Raw genomic sequence first — 21351 nt, forward strand, 5'->3', positions numbered from 1 at the left:
TTTGCCTTGATGACAGCTTTGCACACTTGGCATTCTCTCAACCAGCTTCATGAGGAATGCTTTTCCAATCGTCTTGAAGGAGTTCCCACATATGCTGAGCGCTTGTTGGCTGCTTTTCCTTCACTCTGAGGTCCAACTCATCCCAAACCATCTCAATTGGGTTTAGGTCGGGTGATTGCGGAGGCCAGGTCATCTGATGCAGAATTCCATCACTCTCCGTCTTGGTCAAATAGCCCTTACACAGCCTGGAGGTGTGTTTTGGGTCATTGTCCTGTTGAAAAACAAATGATAGTCCCACTAAGCGCAAACCAGATGGGATGGCGTATCGCTGCAGAATGCTGTGGTAGCCATGCTGGTTAAGTGTGCATTGAATTCTAAATAAATCACAACAGTGTCACCAGCTAAGCACACCCACACCATCACACCTCCTCCTCCATGCTTCACGGTGGGAACCACACATGCGGAGATCATCCGTTCACCTACTCTGCGTCTCAAAGACATGGCGGTTGGAACCAAAAATCTCAAAGATTTCCACCGGTCTAATGTCCATTGCTCGTGTTTCTTGGCCCAACAAGTCTCTTCTTATTATTGGTGTCCTTTAGTAGTGTTTTCTTTGCAGCAATTCGACCACGAAGGCCTGATTGACGCAGTCTCCTCAACAGTTGATGTTGAGATGTGTCTGTTACTTGTATACTACCCGGACGACGCTGGGCCAATTGTGCACCGCCCTATGGGACTCCCGATCACGGCCGGTTGTGATACAGCCCAGGATCAAACCAGGGTCTGTAGTGACGCCTCTAGCACTGAGATGCAGTGCCTTAGACCGCTGTGCCACTCGGGAGCTAAGACAAAGGGTGTTTGATTTGTTTAACACTTTTGGTTACTACATGATTCCATGTGTTATTTCATTGTTTTGATGTCTTCACTATTATTCTACAATGTAGAAAATAATACAAATAAAGAAAAACCCTTGAATGAGTAGGTGTGTCCAAACTTTTGACTGGTACTGTATGCTTCAGTAAGGTTGGCTTCTTAGCGTTCATAGCAATGGTTATCACAGAAAATAGATGTTGTGGTGCCAGCTGCAGAGATGTATTTTGGCATTCGAGATTTGACTTCAGAAGAGTTACAGGATGTGTTGAGTGGTGGTGTCCCGTCCTCCCAAGCTGTTGGCATGGTGCAGGAGCAGATAGGGTCAAAGTAGTGGAATTGGGTAGTGGGCTTTTAATGAGTGTAGAGTTAGTTGGTAGGGTGTTTTTATAATATTTTTTTTGAGTTTTGTTTTGAGTTTTTCCTTTACCCATTTTGTTTCACAAAGTATAATGGATTTATATTATAGTCCAGTTGAAGGCGGTAATGCAACATATTGGATGCCTTCCGCTGTTAAACTCAAAAGAAGAAGAAGACTTGCCGAGTTGGATGATGGTTGGGTCAAGTCGGAGCTCCTTTTTCCCACCGAGTTACCAGTCGTCTTGAACGCACTGAAGTCGGAGATTTCCGAGTTGTTTTGAACGCGGCATAACTTGCATACAAGCTCCATATCAATGGGCGCATGAGTATTTAAAGCAAGTTAGTATTTATTGAAGTTTCAAGTTTAAAATGTGCTTATAGTAATAGTTATCTACCGGAACGTTTCTACTGTCAGAAGCTAGCTAACATTACCACAACTTGATTGAGAATAGAGTTTACGGAACCATCTAACGCTAGCTAGTGACAGAGTGGACCTTCTGGTTCGCTAAATCGATAGCCACGTTAATATGGTTACAGCAAGATGACTTCAACAACCACTTCGACGGGAACTTCTTGAGACTCACTGGACTGGAGACGCGTCACTGATGGGCCAATGATTGACACGGTGTTGAAGTGAATGCACCGGTAGTTTGCCAGCCAGCCAGCCAGCTAGCTGCTAGCTTGCTTGCCTGTTAGCTAGCTACTTCTAAGACGCCGGAGCTCACCGGTGAGATTGTTCGTCCGCTAAGCCTACCCAGGGAAGTGGTTTGGGCTCGTGACTAATATTAGCTGTAGCTGAAACTAGCACGCCGGTTGTATTGTGTGAGGAGAAGAGCAGGCGTCAAGATGGGCTCGTTGTTCCGAAGTGAAGAGATGTGTTTGACCCAGCTGTTTCTGCAGTCTGGATCAGCATACGACTGCATCAGCGAACTGGGAGAAATGGGTATGGTGGAATTCAGAGACGTAAGTATTGATCCCCAAATTAACTGTCATCTAACTAGCACAGCTGTATTAAAACAAATTGAAAAGTTATTCTCTCTTTGGTGCTGTTGTATTGTGAGCTCTCACTGTCAGACATGAGCTGGGATGTAGTATGTTGCCCATGGGTTTCCCTAACACAAGACCTGACACAAGATGGCTTATATAACAAGTCAAGTCTAACCATACTGAGTACAGTAGATTGTGCTTGCTTTACCGATGTTAACAGGTTCTTGTGAGGAGTCTGGACCAGTTTGATTTCATTCGTTGCAACTTGCCCTGTAGAGCAGTGGTCACCAACCTTTCCTGAGGCAAGACCACTTTGAGTCAAAATTCAAGCAGAGATCTACTGCTCAGATTTTTTTTAAACATGATTTAAAAAACGTAAGTGAGGCAACAATAACCAATTAAAAACAGTTTTGTAGTAATGAGGTTTTTGCATTATGCTATAGGCCCAATACATTATCGCTGCATATTGGCTATGCTAGATTTGTACTGGCGATGTTGTTCTCCTCAGATAATTAAAAAATGATTTAAACAATTGAGGTATATGATCACACTGGTAATATATAATTTGTTGTATTACTTGTGAGGCACAGCTAAGTAAGCATAATGTTATTTTCTTTTTTTTTACTGGACTGATGGCCTGTATCTGATGGTCAGTCTGAGGGGAGTGAGGGAACAGTGTGAGGCACTCCAACCTGACTCACTGTCCCACCGCCCTCTTTCCCTCAGCTGAGAAAAGGGCACACAGTCTTCCAGCTGATGTTGTTACTCCTATGACCAGAGAAAGTAAAATATTCCTTGGTATTTAAAAATACACAAGTTGCTAATAATAACACAAGCTTATCAGAACACTCTTCTATACTCATTCATTGCAGCTGCAATGCTGGTGGCTTATAAATGTGTTGAATAAAGTGTTGACAGTGCTGAATAACAATTTAAATATGAACTTACAAACAGTAGCTCTTAGCTGTATTCGTTGAGTTGCTAGTCATTGTTTTAAGTTTTGAAATCTCACAGTATCAACATTGCTGTACGTTCCAGGTTTCTTTTTACAGTCTATGGCTCGAGGAAACTTTGCAGACTCGGTGATCTGGCCTATCTGATTGGCCAGTGGTAGGCCTTTAGGTGCACTTGATTTGCTCTCTGCCTGCTGGGTACGCAGAGTTCTACCTTCAGACACATGAAATGGTTCAAAATGGGAACTTTGACTTCCTGGTGCTAGGGCTGCTGAATCAAGTGCACCTACCGCCAACAGCGTGAAACGAATACAAAAAAATAGGAACAAAAATGGCGTTATCGTTGTGTTTTTAACAGAAATGTCTTGTGGTCGACTAGAAATGCCTTGGAGAACGATCAGTCGATCACGATCGACCGGTTGCTGACCACTGCTGTAGAGTATAATGTGGAATGTTGGCGATAATTTGCAAAATCCAGTCAATCTGCTCAGACAGGTGTGTGTTTGTGGTGAAAGTTTCAATGTGGCTCTGCTCCTACTGTTTCAGCTCAACCCCAGCGTGAATCTATTCCAGCGGAAGTTTGTCACTGAGCTAAAAAGATGTGAGGAGATGGAGAGAATTTTAGGTAAGGATAAAACCGATCGGTTTAATCTTTAATAAAAGTGATGATGGGCGTGATTCACTCCTGAATAACTCAACAACATTCACACTTAGTTACTGTGTAAATCCCAGTCTCCATGGTAAAGTTATGAGATACACTGCTCTGGCCAATGAGTCTCGTCCAAGGCAGCTTAACTCAGGCTTAATTTGAGGCCAATGCTTGGAGATTAAATTTAGGTCCCCAAAAAAGCAAAGTACAAGGAGCGTTGGGGTGAGTTGTGAGTTTCTCAGAAATGTGAGCTACTGAGAGGAAAGGATAAGTGTGAGGCAGAGTACATTTGACTCTTGAGGACTTTCAACACTGCGCTGTCCTTAGCCCCGGGCTGTCCTTAGCCCCGGAAAAAGGGTGTTTTCACATATAGTCCTCTTTAAAAGAACCGATCTCAGTTCACTTTAAAGTGATCTCTGGGGTAAAGAAAAAGAGAAGCAAAATAACTGTTCTTTGTATTCACACTGCCTTTGCATTTGAATGAGGACTCAACTATTTTGCCAGTTCACTTCACCTATTTTGTGGACAGACTCCTCTTTGCTTTCACATTGCTATGTTTAGAAAGGAACCAAGATGCTTTTTCTAACATGCACTCTGGGTTTTTACAAAGTGCAGGCTAGATACAGTGCATTCTGAAAGTTTTCAGACCCCATGACTTTTTCCACATTTTGTTACGTTACAGCCTTATTCTAAAATGGATCAAATAAATTCCTCATCAGTCTACACACAATACCCCATAATGAAAAAGCGAAAAACTGTTTTATTTGTATTTTAGCAAATGTATTAAAAATGGAAATACCTTATTTACATAAATATTCAGACCCTTTGCTATGAGACTCGAAATTGAGCTCAGAAGCATCCCGTTTCCATTTATCATCTTTGAGATGTTTCTACAACTTGATTGAAGTCCACCTGTGGAAAATTCAATTGATTGGACATGATTTGGAACAGCATACACCTGTCTATATATATATATATATATATATTTATTATTATTATTATTATTATTTTTTAAGTCCATGTCAGAGCAAAAACCAAGCCATGAGGTCGAAGGAATTGTCCGTATTGCTCCGAGACAGGATTGTGTTGAGGCACAGATCTGGAAAAGGGTACCAAAAAATGTCTTCAGCATTGAAGGTCCCCAAAAACACAGTGGCCTCCATCATTCTTAAATAGAAGTTTGGAACCACCAAGACTCTTCCTAGAGCTGGCCGCCCGGCCAAACTGCGCAATCGAGGGAGAAGGGCCTTGGTCAGGGAGGTGACCAAGAGCCCAATGGTCATTCTGACAGAGCTCTAGAGTTCCTCTGGAGATGGGAGAATCTTCCAGAAGGAAAACCATCTCTACAGCACTCTACCAATCAGGGCTTTATGATAGTGGCCAGAAGTAAAAGGCACATGAAAGCCCGCTTGGATTTTGCCAAAAGGCACCTAAAGACTTTCAGGCCATGAGAAACAAGATTCTTTGGTCTGATGAAACCAAGATTGAACTCTTTGGCCTGAATGCCAAGCACACAGCCAAGACGATGCAGGAGTGGCTTCGGGACAAGTCTCTGAATGTCCTTGAGTGGCCCAGCCAGAGCCTGGACTTGAACCCGATTGAACATCTCTGGAGAGACCTGCAAATAGATGTGCAGCGATGCTCCTCATCCAACCTGACAGGGCTTGAGAGGATCTGAAGAGAAGAATGGAAGAAACTCCCCAAATACAGGTGCGCCAAGCTTGTAGCGTCATACCCAAGAAGACTCAAGGCTGTAATAACTGCCAAATGTGCTTCAACAAAGTATGGAGCAAACGGTCTGAATACTTATGTAAATGTGATATTTCAGTTTTGTATTTTTCTTTACATTTGCATAAATGTATAACCTGTTTTTGCTTTGTCATTATCGGGTGTTGTGTGTGGATTGATGATGGGGGGGGGAAACGATGTAATCAATTTTAGAATAAGGCTGTAACGTAACAAGATGTGGAAAAAGTCAAGGGGTCTGAATACTTTCCGATTGCGCTTTATACCTACTTACATTTTGGAAGCTAATAGATTGCATTTAGTTCAAATCTGAGATATTGTAATCAGAAGATACTATTAACATGTCCATTTTATTGGTAACAGAATAAATAGCAATAGAATAACTGCATAATAAATAATGCTGTAATTTGAAAATTGTATGCCCAAGGTAGAGCTAGAATAGATTATGTACCATATGCTGTGATTCTCACCAACTATATTGTCTAATCACACTATTCAAACCCCACAAGCAATAAACATCTTATGAAGCTATCTTAGTCTATATCTCACATATTGCAAACAAATAATCTAAACTAAAAACTCCACACATTTTGGAATTTCTGTGCGTCATTGACAATCGCTAATCAATATCCAAAAACGGCAAAATAAAATTCTGCGAACCTGCACATCTTCTCTCATTTGTGGCACCAATGTGAGGGTTTATGCCAGGGGAAACGATGTTACAGTAGTCTAGTGTGTGGTGCGGGAATAATGACCAGCAAACCTGGGGAGCTTTGCATTCACATTGTCCTCAAAAAAAGGACTGCGGAATTCAAGCAAACCGAACTCAGACCACCTCTCGAGATGTTCTTCGTACAGTTCGCTTCAGGGGCTCTTTTGAGGGGTCTGAGTTCACACTGCCCAAAAAATTAAGCGAACTGCTCTGAGTTCACAAATTTCCTGAAAGGGCCTTAAGACTGGCCCTGGGATAGCTTATCCCGTGTTCACACAAGCATTTGTTAACCTTGGGCTAAGCTTTAGCCCTGGACTAAGGATTCACATTTGTATCCCAAAGCCCTGGACTAACAGACGAATGCAACACTCCACCAGAGGTGGAAAGTAACAAACTATTCTCATTACTGTAATTGAGTGGCTTTTCCAAGTACTTGTATTTTCAAAGTCAGTTTTTTAAAGCTGCAATATGTTACTTTGTCTTTAAAAAAAGTTCTAAAGCTCTTAAGTTGCTAGTGATCATCCAATGTGATTTCAACAGTAACAATAGTGTGCCTCCAGCCTACCTGAAAACTGCTGCATTCAATTTCCCTGTTGGGTTGGATTTTCCCGACAGATTTACAACTGCGTATAATGAATTACGAGTTTCCGGAGGAAGTGCCAGATCAGACTGAGATATGAATGGAACTTTGATGCCCATATGGCAGATACGGGTAGCACACAACTTGTCCCAGCAGTTCGGACCCCATCTAACATAAAGAAACTAGAGGTCGACCGATTCTGATTTTTAAACGCCGATACCGATTTATTGGAGGACACAAAAAAAGCCGGTACCGATCAATCGGACGTTTTTTTTATTTTATTATTATTTTTAAAAAAAAAATAAAAAATAAAAACATTTTTTTATAAACTTTTAACATTTATTATTATTTAAAAAAATATATATTTTTTTAAATATATATTTGTAATAATGACAATTACAACAATACTGAATGAACACTTATTTTAACTTAATATAATACATCAATAAAATCTATTTAGCCTCAAATAAATAATGAAACATGTTCAATTTGGTTTAAGTAATGCAAAAACAAAGTGTTGGAGAAGAAAGTAAAAGTGCAATATGTGCCATGTAAAAAATCTAAAGTTTAAGTTCCTTGCTAAGAACATGAGAACATATGAAAGCTTGGTGGTTCCTTTTAACATGAGTCTTCAATATTCCCAGGTAAGAAGTTTTAGGTTGTAGTTATTATAGGACTATTTCTCTCTATACCATTTGTATTTCATATACCTTTGAATTTGTATGTTCTAATAGGTACTTTAGTATTGCCAGCCTAATTTCGGGAGTTGATAGGCTTGAAGTCATAAACAGCTCAATGCTTGAAGCACAGCGAAGAGCTGCTGGCAAAACGCACGAAAGTGCTGTTTGAATGAATGCTTACGAGCCTGCTGCTGCCTACCACCGCTCAGTCAGACTGCACTATCAAATCATAGATTTAATTATAATATAATAACACACAGAAATACGAGCCTTAGGTCATTAATATGGTCAAATCCGGAAACTATAATTTCGAAAACAAAACGTTTATTCTTTCAGTGAAATACGGAACCGTTCTGTATTTTATCTAATGGGTGGCATCCATAAGTCTAAATAGTGCTGTTATATTGCACAACCTTCAATGTTACGTCATAATTATGTAAAATTCTGGCAAATTAGTTTGCGACGAGCCAGGTGGCCCAAACTGTTGCATACACTCTGACTCTGTGTGCAATGAACGCAAGAGAAGTGACACAATTTCCCTAGGTAATGTTGCCTGCTAACATGAATTTCTTTGAACTAAATATGCAGGTTTAAAAAAGATATCATTCTGTGTATTGATTTTAAGAAAGGCATTGATGTTTATGGTTAGGTACACATTGGTGCAATGACAGTGCCTTTGTCGCGAATGCACTTGTTAAATCACCCATTTGGCGAAGTAGGCTGTGATTCAATGATAGATTAACAGGCACCACATCGATTATATGCAACGCAGTACAAGCTAGATAAACTAGTAATATCATCAACCATGTGTAGGTAACTAGTGATTATGTTAAGATTAGATTTTTTTATAAGATAAGTTTAATGCTAGCTAGCACCTTACCTTGGCTCCTTGCTGCACTCGCATAACAGGTAGTCAGTCTGCCAAGCAGACTCCTCGTGGAGTGCAATGTAATCGGCCATAATCGGTGTCCAAAAATGCAGATTGTTATGAAAACTTGAAATCGGCCCTAATTAATCGGCCATTCCGATTTAACCGGTCGACCTCTAAAAGAAACAGGGAACTTAAGAGCCAACAGGCGAAAAGGGGAAAATGATTGCGCCCGGGCCAAGACAAGTCGAGAGTGAACCTCCTATTTGCGTTCAAAGTGGAGAGAGCGAAGGGATTCAAAACTGACCTGCTGAAAAGGTAAGACATACGTTAGCTAATGTAGCTATCTTGCTAGCTAGATATAAAGTGATGTGTTGCATTTTAGTTGAAAATATAGAAGTGAGTGTTATAGCTACTATGGATTACTTGTTTGGAATGTTGTTTTCAGGCCATGCTAGCGCAGCTAGCTTGTTAGCTAGCTGACTGCAACATTGGTTTGTTTCATTTTCATTTAGAATATTGCTTTGCTATTTAGTTGTAGCTAGCTATACAGTTGAAGTCGGGAGTTTACATACACCTTAGCCAAATACATTTAAACTCAGTTGTTCACAATTCCTGACAATTAATCCTAATAAAAATTCCCTGTCTTAGGATCACCACTTTATTTTAAGAAAGTGAACTGTCAGAATAATAGAAAGTGATTTATTTCAGCTTTTATTTCTTTCATCACATTCCCAGTGGGTCAGAAGTTTACATGCACTCAATTAGTATTTGTTAGCATTGCCTTTAAATTGTTTAACTTGGGTCAAATGTTTTGGGTAGCCTTCCACAAGCTTCCCACAATAAGTTGGGTGAATTTTGGCCAATTCCTCCTGACAGAGCTGGTGTAACTGAGTCAGGTTTGTAGGCCTCCTTGATCCCACACACTTTTTCAGTTCTGCCCACACACATTTTCTATAGTATTGAGGTTAGGGCTTTGTGATGGCCACTCCAATACCTTGACTTTGTTGTCCTTAAGCCGTTTTGCCACAACTTTGGAAGTATGCTTGGGGTCATTGTCCATTTGGAAGACCCATTTGCGACCAAGCTTTAACTTCCTGACTGATGTCTTGAGATGTTGCTTCAATATATCCACATCATTTTCTTTCCTCATGTTGCCATCTATTTTGAAGTGCACCAGTCCCTCCTGCAGCAAAGCACCCCCACAACATGCTGCCACCCCTGTGCTTCACGGTTTGGATGATGTTATTCGGTTTGTTATTCGGTCCCCTTTTTCCTCCAAACATAACGATGGTCATTATGGCCAAACGGTTCCATTTTAGTTTCATCAGACCAGAGGACATTTCTCCAAAAAGTACGATCTTTGTCCTCATGTGCAGTTGTAAACCGTAGTCTGGCTTTTTCAGGGCCGTTTTAGAGCAGTGGCTTCTTCCTTGCTGAGCGGCCTTTCAGGTTATGTCGATATAGGACTCGTTTTACTGTGGATAGATACTTTTGTACCTGTTTCCTCCAGCATCTTCACAAGGTCCTTTGCTCTTTTGGGAATGATTTGCACTTTTTGCATCAAAGTACGTTCATCTCTAGGAGACAGGACGCGTCTCCTTCCTGAGCGGTATGACGGTCACATGGTGTTAATACTTGCGTACTATTGTTTGTACAGATGAACGTGGTACCTTCAGGCGTTTGGAAATTGTTCCCAAGGATGAACCAGACTTGTTGAGGTCTACAATTATTTTTCTGAGGTCTTGGCTGATTTTCTTTTGATTTTCCCATGATGTCAAGCAAAGAGGCACGGAGTTTGAAGGTAGGCTTGAAATACATCCACAGGTACACCTCCAATTGACTCAAATGATGTCAATTAGTCTATCAGAAGCTTCTAAAGCCATTACATCCTTTTCTGGAATTTTCCAAGCGGTTTAAAGGCACAGTCAACTTAGTGTATGTAAACTTCTGACCCACTGGAATTGTGATACAGTGAAATAATCTGTCTGTAAACAATTGTTGGGAAAATGACTTGTCATGCACAAAGTAGATGTCCTAACCGATTGCCAAAACTATAGTTGTTAACAAGAAATTTGTGGAGTGGTTGAAAAAAAGAGTTTTAATGATTCCAACCTAAGTGTATGTAAACTTCCGACTTCAACTGTATGTATCCTTGACCTTGTGTTATATTTCTAATGTCTGTGATCTTAACTGTGCATCTGATTGGCTAGCCAGCTAATTCACTTCACAATAGTGGCACGGAATAGCCATGATCATCATTTGACGACAAAGCTCTAGCTAGAAAATATATTTCAACAAAAATATTGCAGCTTTTTCAGTTATAACAGGGAGCAATCGACATCAACACCTATCAAGTGTAGTGTGTTTCCAGCCCCACCATTGTCAAGTATTGAATCAGATCGGGAAGCAGGCTTCAGCAAAGTATTTTTGGCCATGTCTGTTCCAACTTTATTTTTCCCCTAGCTGGCCAAGAACAATAATATTTCTACTAAAAATGAAGTAGACATCTGCAAATGCTAGGCATCTATGTGGCTAAGATGTTTAGGGAAATTAACTACCAAGGATATTCTTTGAGTAATGATGGCATACTATCCCAATAGATTAGCTTAGTGCACAGAGATATGACCATGTTATTCCTCATTTGAGCTGTCTGGCTGAGATGTAGACAGTCCTAGCCCGAAAGCTACACATGTATAGGACTGTGACATTTATATTAAATGACTGGAAACATAAATTATGTCTGCCTAGTAGCCTCCTCCAATTATCATTAATCCTAAACTGGATGTATTTACCCTGGAAATATAAGATTGATGGTCATCAAAGGCAATTCTGTCCCAGTTGTCAAATGGTAAAATTGGATTTGAGATTGGGATTGATGGAGCATGTTATTTTTTTATGGGTAACTCCAGTTCTTGAGGGCTTGATTGGTGACACACCTTTGCCCCAGCTGACACACCTGACTTCAATAATCAACTAATCATGGTCTTCAGTTTAAAATGCAATTAGTTTAATCAGGTGTGATAGCATATTTTTGTTTTTTTATAAAGGGCTGGGGGAAAGTGTGGCACCAATTAGCCCCCGGGGACTGGAGATGCCGATCCCTGATCTAGGTCTACATCTGAGCTGGAGTCATTCTAGAACCACTTACTCATGTACATGGTTTACTTTCCTTCCTCTGGTAGAACTTGTAACCATCGTCCAGCCTCATGGAATGCGGAGGGCAACAATATGTAAGTGTCAACAACAGTTCTGCACTTGTAGTAATGAAATTCTATAGACAGAATAATATTTGGTGAGCATTTTATCTTTCAGCTACAGGAGACTCTACAATAACAAGTCTCGAAGGTGAAGTGTCTAAGCATTGAGAACTTCAGAGGTCTGCTAAACCTACATCCCAGAACTTCAGAGAGCAGTGTTAAGAAGTCTGGGCTCTCAATTGGTGCTACCAAGAAGAATGACCCTGAGATCAAATGAACCAAGACTCGGTGGAGGCACATGATGTGCCTCCACCAACAACGGCTGAGCTGCTACAACTTCAAGTAGATATCACCACGCAACACAGGATGCAGTTAGCACACCTTTTGAATGGGGAAGGAGCTTTCACTCATGCCAGACTTAGTGGTTCCTGGGAATGTGTGAAAATATTTCTGAGTACTCTGTAGGTTGTTGAAAGAGGGTGGCCTACAACCAAACATGAATCATATGTAAATATGGGAAGTTTGTGTGGGCAACAAACTTGTGTATGAAACAATATTTGTGTGTTCTTTATCTAGCATATAGGCATCATTATTGTAATTTTGAAGTGGTTTTAGAATTATTTACTAAACTGGTTTCCTTTATCTATGCTCTGGATGGTTTTCACTTCAAATTAGCAGACTTACAGTAGGGCACCGATCTAGAAAAATGGACTTCCCTGGTGTAAATACAGTACAAAACAAGTCAGTCAGATTACACAGATCATGTCAAATAAATGTTTATTAGGGAGATAAACAACGTAGTCTCCAAAATAACAAAAACGCAGTGTAAGGAAAACAATTTTAAAATATATATTTGAAATGATGCAAAACATACAAACCTCAACGATATCACCCTGCTCACACCCACATCTCCAGCGCCTGCATCACCCTCCGCCACATGACCTCAAACTGCACCATTTTGTTTCTCTCCGATGGAAAACATTCAGATAAAGTACTGAACTGCTATCACCCAGACCTAGGGGAAAAAATCATTACTATAAGAATATTTTGAAGATAAATACACAACGCAGAGACAGAGGACGAGAAGTCAATAGAGTAATAACGATCAATGGAAATAGTTGGTTTTCAGTTCAACATCTGTTAGGAATGTCAGTCCTGAACTTATGTTGTGGCACGTTCGCATTGGTCCAACCTGAAATAGGATAGAGTTTATTGCAAGGAATTCTAACTGGTCAGCCACAGGCTAGGGCTGGGTTATAAACTGCATCCTGTCTCTTTGTTCACTGGAGAGAACCACAGGAGAAGATCACTGAGGGAGCATCACTAAGAACCAGGAGAATGAACATCTACCATCTACCTCCCAAGTTTTGTCCCATTTGAATAAACCTATTTTCCTCCCCCTGATTTGCTTTGGGGTCTGTGTTAAAGAATAAAATCAACTGCTTAACAATACTTAAAGATAGGAAAAATATTAAATTTGGTGCTAATTGGGATCCAAGTGACGAATAAAGTACAGTGTAGTCATGGAAAGTGTTCAAATCAGGTTAAAGTTCTCTACTGCAATGGATTTCCATCATTGATTCTTGAGAGGTTGTTTTTGAGATCAGTGTAGATCTGCATTCAACATCTCCAGTGGGGGTTGGAGATGGCATAGCCTAATACTAACCGAAGCATGTCTGTTTTGCGAAATATTCGCTATGTATGTGGACACCCCTTCAAATTTGTGAATTCTGCTGTTTTCAGCCACAACCGTTGATGACAGGTGTATAAAATCGACCACACAGCGATGCGATCTCCATAAACAAACATTGGCAGTAGAATGTCCCGTACTGAAAATCTCCAGTGACTTGCAATGTGGCACCGTCATAGGATGCCACCTTTCCAACAAGTCAGTTCGTCAAATTTCTGCCCTGCTAGAGCTGCCCCAGTCAACTGTAAGTGCTGTTATTGTAAAGTGGAAACGTCTAGGAGCAACAACGGCACAGCCACAAAGTGGTGGGCCACACAAGCTCACAGAACCGGACCGCAGAGTGCTGAAGCGTGTAAAAACTGTATTTCCTCGGTTGCAACACTCACTACCGAGTTCCAAACTGCTTCTGGAAGAAATGTCAGCACAAGTTGGAGTGGTGTAAAGCTCACCTCCACTGGACTCAAGAGCAGTGGAAACGCGTACTCTGGACGCTTCACCATCTGGCAGTCCGAAGGACGAATCTGGGTTTGGAGAACGATACCTGCCCGAATGCGTAGTGCCAACTGTAAAGGAAGAATGGTCTGGGGCTGTTTTTCATGGTTCGGGCTTGGCCCCTTAGTTCCAGTGAAGAAAAACTTAACGCTACAGCATACAATGACATTCTAGACAATTCTGTGCTTCCAACTTTGTGGCAACAATTTTCCCTTGCCTGTTTCAGCAAGACGATGACCCCGTTGTGAGGCGTGGTGTGGGCGAGCGGTTTGCTGATGTCACCGTTGTGAACAGAGTGCCCCATGGTGGGGTTACGGTATGGGCAGGCATAAGCTATGGACAACGAACAGAATTGTTGGTCACAGAATTGTGAGGAGATCCTGAGGCCCATTTCTTTTTTTTCTTTTTTTTTAAGGTATCTGTGACCAACAGATTCATATCTGTATTCCCAGTCATGTGAAATCCATAGATTAGGAGCTAATTCATTTATTTCAATTGACTGATTTCCTCATGAACTCTAACCTAATGTGCAGCACAGCATCGCTCAACTCAGACAGCGGTGTGTAGCCTACTGTAACTGCTGGCAAAGTAATTCAAAGCCTGTACTTTATCACTCAGGATATAACTTTCCAGTGCTACTATTTTTGCCATGTAGGCCTAATTTTGTTATTAAAACAAAATCAGTCAACCCCATAGTAGAATAGTTTTTACCTATTTACCTAGTCAGTGTATTTTATGTGAGATAAATATTCCTCGAGAGACATTCACGTTGCGAGAGCCATGAGAGGGGAAACATGTACGATTCTGATTAGCAGTCAATACACAACACTTCCCTGAAAGCAGTTTTGGCAAATGTAGTTTGAAAAAAAAGTTGGGGATCCCAGTTTTACGTTGCTACCACGTTTATTTATCTACTCCTTCAATTGCCAGTGTGGCATCGTTTTACAAATGCAGTTTTACAACCTGAGTTTTAAGAATGGTTTCGGCACAACAGAGCTTATAAAGGGGAAATGTCCTCTTAAAAGAGCAATGAAATACTTTGTAATAGAAAAAAAACAAAAGTCGAATTGAGTGAAATGATTTTTATTCATTATAGAAAATAATTAATAATATCAATCAGGATGTTGTGTCCAGTGGGGTAAATGCAGATGGATGCAGGTCACTGAACTAAATGACTATCGCCCGTGGCACGCACTTCTGTCATCATGAAGTGCTTTGAGAGGCTAGTCAAGGATCATATCACCTCCACCTTACCCAACACCCTAGACCCATTCTAATTGGCATACCGCCCCAAGAGATCCACGGATGATGTAATCGCACTGCACACTGCCCTATCCCATCTGGACAAGAGGAATACCTATGTAAGATTGCTGTTCATTAACTACAGCTCAGCATTCAACAACATAGTCCCTTCCAAGCTCAGGACCCTGGGATTGAACACCTCTCTCTGCAACTGTTTTTTGGACATCCTGATGGGCCGCCCCCAGGTGGTCAGGGTAGGCAACAACACATCTGCCACACTGACCATCAACACGGAGGCCCCTCAGGGGTGTGTGCTTTGTGCCCTTCTGTACTCCCTGTTCACCCACGACTGCGTAGCCGCGCACGACTCCAACACCAAGTTTGCTGACGACACAACGGTGGTAGGACTGATTGACAATAAATCAATATAGGGAGGAAGTCCAAGACCTTATCAGCCAGACAGAGGAGCTGATCGTGGACTACAGGAACTGGAGGGCGAGCACACCCCCGTCCACATTGATTGGGCTGTAGTGGAGCAGGTCGAGAGCTTCAAGGACATCTGTGTTCACATCACTAAGGAATTAACATTGTCCACACACCCACACAGTTGTGTGAGTCCTCAAAAAGTTATACAGCTGCACATGAGAGCATCTTGACTGGCTGCATCACCGCTTGGTATGGCAACTGCAAGGCATCCGACCGCAAGGCACTACATAGGGTGGTGAGTTCGGCCTAGTACATCACTGGGGCCGAGCTCCCTGCCAACCATGACCTCTATCAACCAGGTGGCGTAAGAGGAAGGCCCAACAAATTGTGAAGACTCCAGCCACCCAAACCATAAACTATTTTCTCTGCTTCCGCACGGCAAGCGATTCCAGTGCACCAAGTGTGGAACCAACAGGACCCTGATCAGCTTCTACCCCCCCCCCCCCCCAAGCCATAAGACTGCTAAACAAGACTGCTAAATAGCTAATCAAATGGCTCCCCAGACTACCTGCATTGACCCTTTTTTGCACTGACTCTATGCACACAAGCTGGATTCTACTCACACATACACTGACACCCCTACACACACACTCACTTTTTTACACTAACTCTCCCGCACTGGCTCTATGCACACATGACTCTACCCACACACTCACATATACTGACACCCCAATATATACACACACATTCACACTCACCACATGCTGCTGCTACTGTCTTATCTATCCTTTTGCCTAGTCACTTTACCTCCATATGTACATAGCTACCTCAATTACCTCGTATCCCTGCATATCGGCTCGGTATTGGTACTCTCTGTATAGACAGCTCCTTCAGAAAATATTCACACCCCTTGACTTTTTCTGTTGTATTACAGCCTGAATTTTAAATGGATTAAATTGAGATTTTTTTGTCACTGGCCTACACACAATATCCCATAATGTCAAAGTGGAATAATATTTTTTGAAATATTTACATATTACTACATAATGAAAAAGCTGAATAGTCTTGTCAGTAAGTATTCAACCCCTTTGTTATGGCAAGCCTAAATCACTACAAAGATACAGCCGTCCTTCCTAACTCAGTTGCCAGAGAGTAAGGAAACTGCTCAGGGATTTCACTATGATGCAAATGGTGACTTTAAAACAGTTACAGAGTTTAATGGCTATGATAGGAGAACTGAGGATGGATCAACAACATTGAAGTTGCTCCACAATACAAACCTAATTGACAGAGTGAAAAGAAGGAAGCCTGTACAGAATACAAATATACCAAAACACAGATCCTGTTTGCAACTAGGCACTAAAGTAATACTGCTGAAAATGTGGCAAAGCAATTCAATTTTTGTCCTGAATACACAGTGTTATGTTTGGAGCAAATCCAATACAACACATTACTGAGTACACATCACTCTCCATATTTTCAATCGTAGTGGTGGCTGCATCATGTTTGGGTATGCGTGTAATTGTTAAGGACTGGGGAGTTTTTTAGAATAAGAAGGAAACGGAATAGAGTGAAAAACTGGTTCAGTCTGCTTTTCACCAAACACTGTGAGATTAATTCACCTTTCAGCAGGACAATAACTTAAAACACAAGGCCAAATCTACACTGGAGTCGCTTACCAAGAAGGCAGGGATTGTTCCTGAGTCGCCAAGTTACAGTTTTGACTTAAACCTGACTTGAAAATCTATGGCAAGACTTGAAAATGGTTGTTTAAGAGTGATCAACAACCAATTTGACAGAGCTTGAAGAATTTTGAAAAGAATAATGGGCAAATATTGTACATTCCAGGTATGCAAAGCTCTTAGACTTACCCATAAAGACTCTCAGCTGAAATCGCTGTCAAATGTGATTCCGTGGTGTAAATACTTATGTAAATGTGATATTTCTGCATTTCAATTTTCAATAAATTTGCAGCAATTTCTAAAAACATGTTTTCACTTTGACATTATGGGGTATTGTGTGTAGATGGGTAAGAACATGTAAACATACACCTGTTGTACACCTGTTTACGAAGCATGTGACATAACATTTGATTTGAATTTAAGAAAATGTTTTGTTTTTCTGTCTTGAATAAAAGTAATAATGGAAAAGATTAATGGCTGGGTCTTGACTTGTTTATTAAATTGTATTATGTAGTCTCTGTTTGTGTAGCCAGAAGGCTGACATTTCATTTATTTTATGCAGTGACTAAATATATTTTTTTAAACAAAACCTTGAGATGATAATTATATGTATTGCTAGAATAGGCCTACCATTGATTTTCAGGCTAATGAATGATAACGAATGCAATAAGTCAATCTTAGCTGTTATATATAAAATATAGCATACCTTAGAATGTCACATGATTCACGGCGGGTTTGGATTCGTGGGCAAAATATAAGCGCAACATGCAACACTTTCAAATATTTTACTGAGTTACAGTTCATCATATAAGGAAATCAGTCAATTTAAATAAATTCATTAGGCCCTAATCTATTGATTTCACATGACTGGACAGGGGTGCAGCCATCAGTCGGCCTTGGAGGGAACCCTCCCCAGACGATTCCGCAGGTGAAGAAGGGATGTGAAGGTCCTGGGCTGGCGTGGTTACACGTGGTCTGCGGTTGTGAGGCCGGTTGGACATACCGCCAAATTCTCAAAAATTCTCTAAAACAACGTTGGAGCCAGCTTATGGTAGAGAAATTAACATTCAATTCTCTGGCAAACAGCTCTGGTGGACATTCCTGCAGTCAGCATGCCAATTGCACGTTCCCTCAACTTGAGACAGCTATGGCGTTGTTGACAAAACTGCACATTTTAGAGTGGCCTTTTATTGTCCCCAGCACAAGGTGCACCTGTGTAATGATAATGCTGTTTAATTGGCTTCTTCATATGCCACACCTGTCAGGTGGATGGATTATCTTGGCAAAGGGGAAATGCTTACTTACAGGGTTGTAAACACATTTGTGCACAACATTTTTGAGAAATAAGCGTTTTGTGCGTATGGAAAATTTCTGGTATTTTGTATTTCAACTCATGAAACATGTGACCAACATTTTCCATGTTGTGTTTATATTTTTGTTCAGTGTAGTTAGTTTGAAGTTCACAACTAAATATTTGCCAGCAAGATATCTTATACCTATTAAGTTAACTGTCTAAAATTTGCTAAATGCTATGCAGTTGTGCATTTGGTTTGCTAATTTAGTAGCTAGTTAGCTATCAAACAAGCTTTGCTTGGTGACCGCAGAGAATCCCCTCCTGGATCAAGAGCCTTGTTGTCTAATATTTATTTTGTGCGTGCAGCAAACTGTGAGTCAGATTGTTTTGTTACTTGTATAACTTTATGAGCTGGGATGTCTGTCCTACAAATACTTTAGTCCAGAGACTGTATAAAATGTTTGCACTCGTTAGCATTCTCTATGGGATTTTACATTTACTTGTTAGCATTGCTAACCTTTGGATATCAGAGGATCAGTGGGGTTTTTAGAATAGTGGCCCTTGTGTTCAGTGCCGGTATTACTGCATATCCTGGTATGGCACAAGGTCGGTATGACAATCTGGGTACCGCCCAAGCCTAGATTATATGCTTTTTAAATAGCACTTCTGATTTGAACAGGAATACCAGGATGTCCGGGAATTTCATGCACCTTTTCTATTTAAGGAAAATTGTTAGCTAGCTAAGGGCTACCATACGGCTCTTGAGAATCCAAGGGGCCATACCCAGTAGTATTGTCAGAAGGACAAAGGACTACCAATGCAAGCCAAAGTAATGTTCTGTGAATGTTCTGTGAATATTTTACCAGGCAGAGAAACTCACGGTAGCTACAACATTATTACAAGTTATTGTACCTAACATTGCTACCTTTCTGGCAAATATGAGTACTTTTTTTTCAATGTGAAAACAAATAATTTTACCCAGTGTATAATGTTTTTACCTGTTCTCAATACATTGTTAAATGGAATAGATGTATCTTTTCATTCTTGTCCGTAGCATTTATTGCATCCACTTTCAGTCTCAAATTCCATGCACCCTAGACTGTTCAGAGAAGATGATACTACATAATTCACAGCCGACTACTCATGAGAGTGGTGTTCTTTTTCTTCTTTGGTATTATGGCGGTCCGCAAACAAATGCTATAGTTGCATGCCGCCACCTACTGTATTGGCTGTGTATCGGCTTACTATTCTGTAGTATGAATGCATTACACTTTGTGAAAAAATTGCCCTACCAATATAACCTTACACCTATTGAAACCTCATCACTATCCACTACTTTAGCACTATCTGATCCTACAGAGAGCGGGCGGTTCTAGGAAATTGCATTCAAATCTAGAAAAAATACTGCATTCTTGCCAGAGGGGTCTCTAAAAACACTTATACACACATACAGTAGTTAAGCAGTGCAACTTTTAAGTTGGTTTTGAATGAAGTATTGTACTTCGCTACTTTTGTTTAAGCATCTGTTACATAGTGCATTTTGTAGGCTAGATTTTGTAGTTTTTGTAGGCTACAGTAGAGGGATGACACGGAAAAGGTTGTGGCAGCCCCTCGGAGTCAGAAAGAAAAAATGGCTCATCGTTGTTCAGAGATTCTAATTTCCTGCAAGTTTCTAAAGACGCAACGGCATGCATGGGAATGCTTGCACATGAAATATAACTTTGTAATCAGTTAGCGATGCTAATGAAAATCGTTTTGGTAAATGGAAAGGCTTTCCCCAAAACCTTCTCAATTCAATGTTAACTACAAAGTAGGCTTACTCTGTAGCAAACTCTGCAAACATGTGCAGTGCAGAAACATCTCTAACCAAACACATTCCTCTCTTTCTAGATTTGCAATTAAAGGGGAATTACAATCAATCAACAACAACATTAAATTATCCCACATTTCTTCGGGTGTGATTCATGCATTAACATAGAACATCCAATTTTGTTGCATTCTATAAATAATTGTAATTTTGATAGTGAAAAGCAAAACGAAAATGAAAAAGAATCATAAACCAGGAAAAATATAACCAAGAAAATGGAATTTGGGAAAATACTAAACCGAATTAATCAAATGGGGGTGTGTGAGTGGAAGATGGAGAAAAGTTAATGACTGAGGGAAAGCGTGAATGGGAGAGTGAATGTCATTGCATGGAAAAGATGTGTAACAACGTTCAGGTAACTTTAGAGAAATTAGCTAATTATCAAGGTCAATGTTTTTATTTTAAAAGTAACTTAATTACTTTTAAATTACCTACACCCATGCCTGCGACTTTCAGGCCTCCCCTACCCAAGCCTAATAATACAGCTACTTCCTCAGTTTAATAGTATCAATAAGCTGCTTGTCTCGCTGTCCCCGCTCCCTGCACTCTGTGGGTGTGTTTCGGCTGCTCAATGATGAGATGTGAGAGAGAGCTGTTGGCTGACGTTAGCCAACTACTCTTCATCACTCTAAGCTCTGACAAAATGTGTGGAACATTATTATTTTCTGTCAACTCGGACAATGTTTTTGCTAGGGCTGGCACAATTACCGTATAACCGTGAAACCAACGGTTATGAAGACCGCCATGAAAATAAAATAACCGCCATAACCATAAAAACATTTTTTTTTAAATTGATGATTGGACGGCTGGGCATTCATGCAGTTGAGTCCGTTTCTGCGGTAATATGGACTCTTAACAACGTTGTTAAACTTTTTTGCTCCTTGCTGAAACAATCAAGGTGTTGTAGCAAACGTTCTACATTCCATGGTAATGTAGAATGTCCATTCAAATTATGTTAGATTTAGCCAAATTAATCCACGAGCAGCACTGTAGATATTGAGATGAGCGAGATGTAAGACTTTGCTCTCGCAGTCACACACAGTGTCTGCGCAG

The 21351-nt window shown here is 40.6% G+C and overlaps 1 protein-coding gene and 1 long non-coding RNA gene across 2 annotated transcripts in view; both read left to right on the forward strand.

The window, feature by feature from the left end:
* Nucleotides 1–1380: 1380 nt before the first annotated feature.
* LOC139576713 (V-type proton ATPase 116 kDa subunit a 2-like) overlaps nt 1381–21351 on the forward strand; it is a 31924-nt gene continuing 11953 nt past the window's right edge. Inside the window, exons 1-2 of the mRNA XM_071403076.1 lie at nt 1381–2193; nt 3717–3795. Coding sequence (XP_071259177.1) covers nt 2077–2193; nt 3717–3795 — 196 coding nt within the window. The 5' untranslated portion in view covers nt 1381–2076. The remainder of the gene's footprint in view (nt 2194–3716; nt 3796–21351) is intronic.
* Nucleotides 10386–12402, forward strand: LOC139576715 (uncharacterized). Its single transcript, XR_011675161.1, has 2 exons — nt 10386–11638; nt 11721–12402. It is a non-coding gene; the product is annotated as an uncharacterized lncRNA (long non-coding RNA).

This window comes from Salvelinus alpinus, chromosome 5, assembly GCF_045679555.1.
Source record: "Salvelinus alpinus chromosome 5, SLU_Salpinus.1, whole genome shotgun sequence".
Classification (NCBI taxonomy): domain Eukaryota; kingdom Metazoa; phylum Chordata; class Actinopteri; order Salmoniformes; family Salmonidae; genus Salvelinus; species Salvelinus alpinus.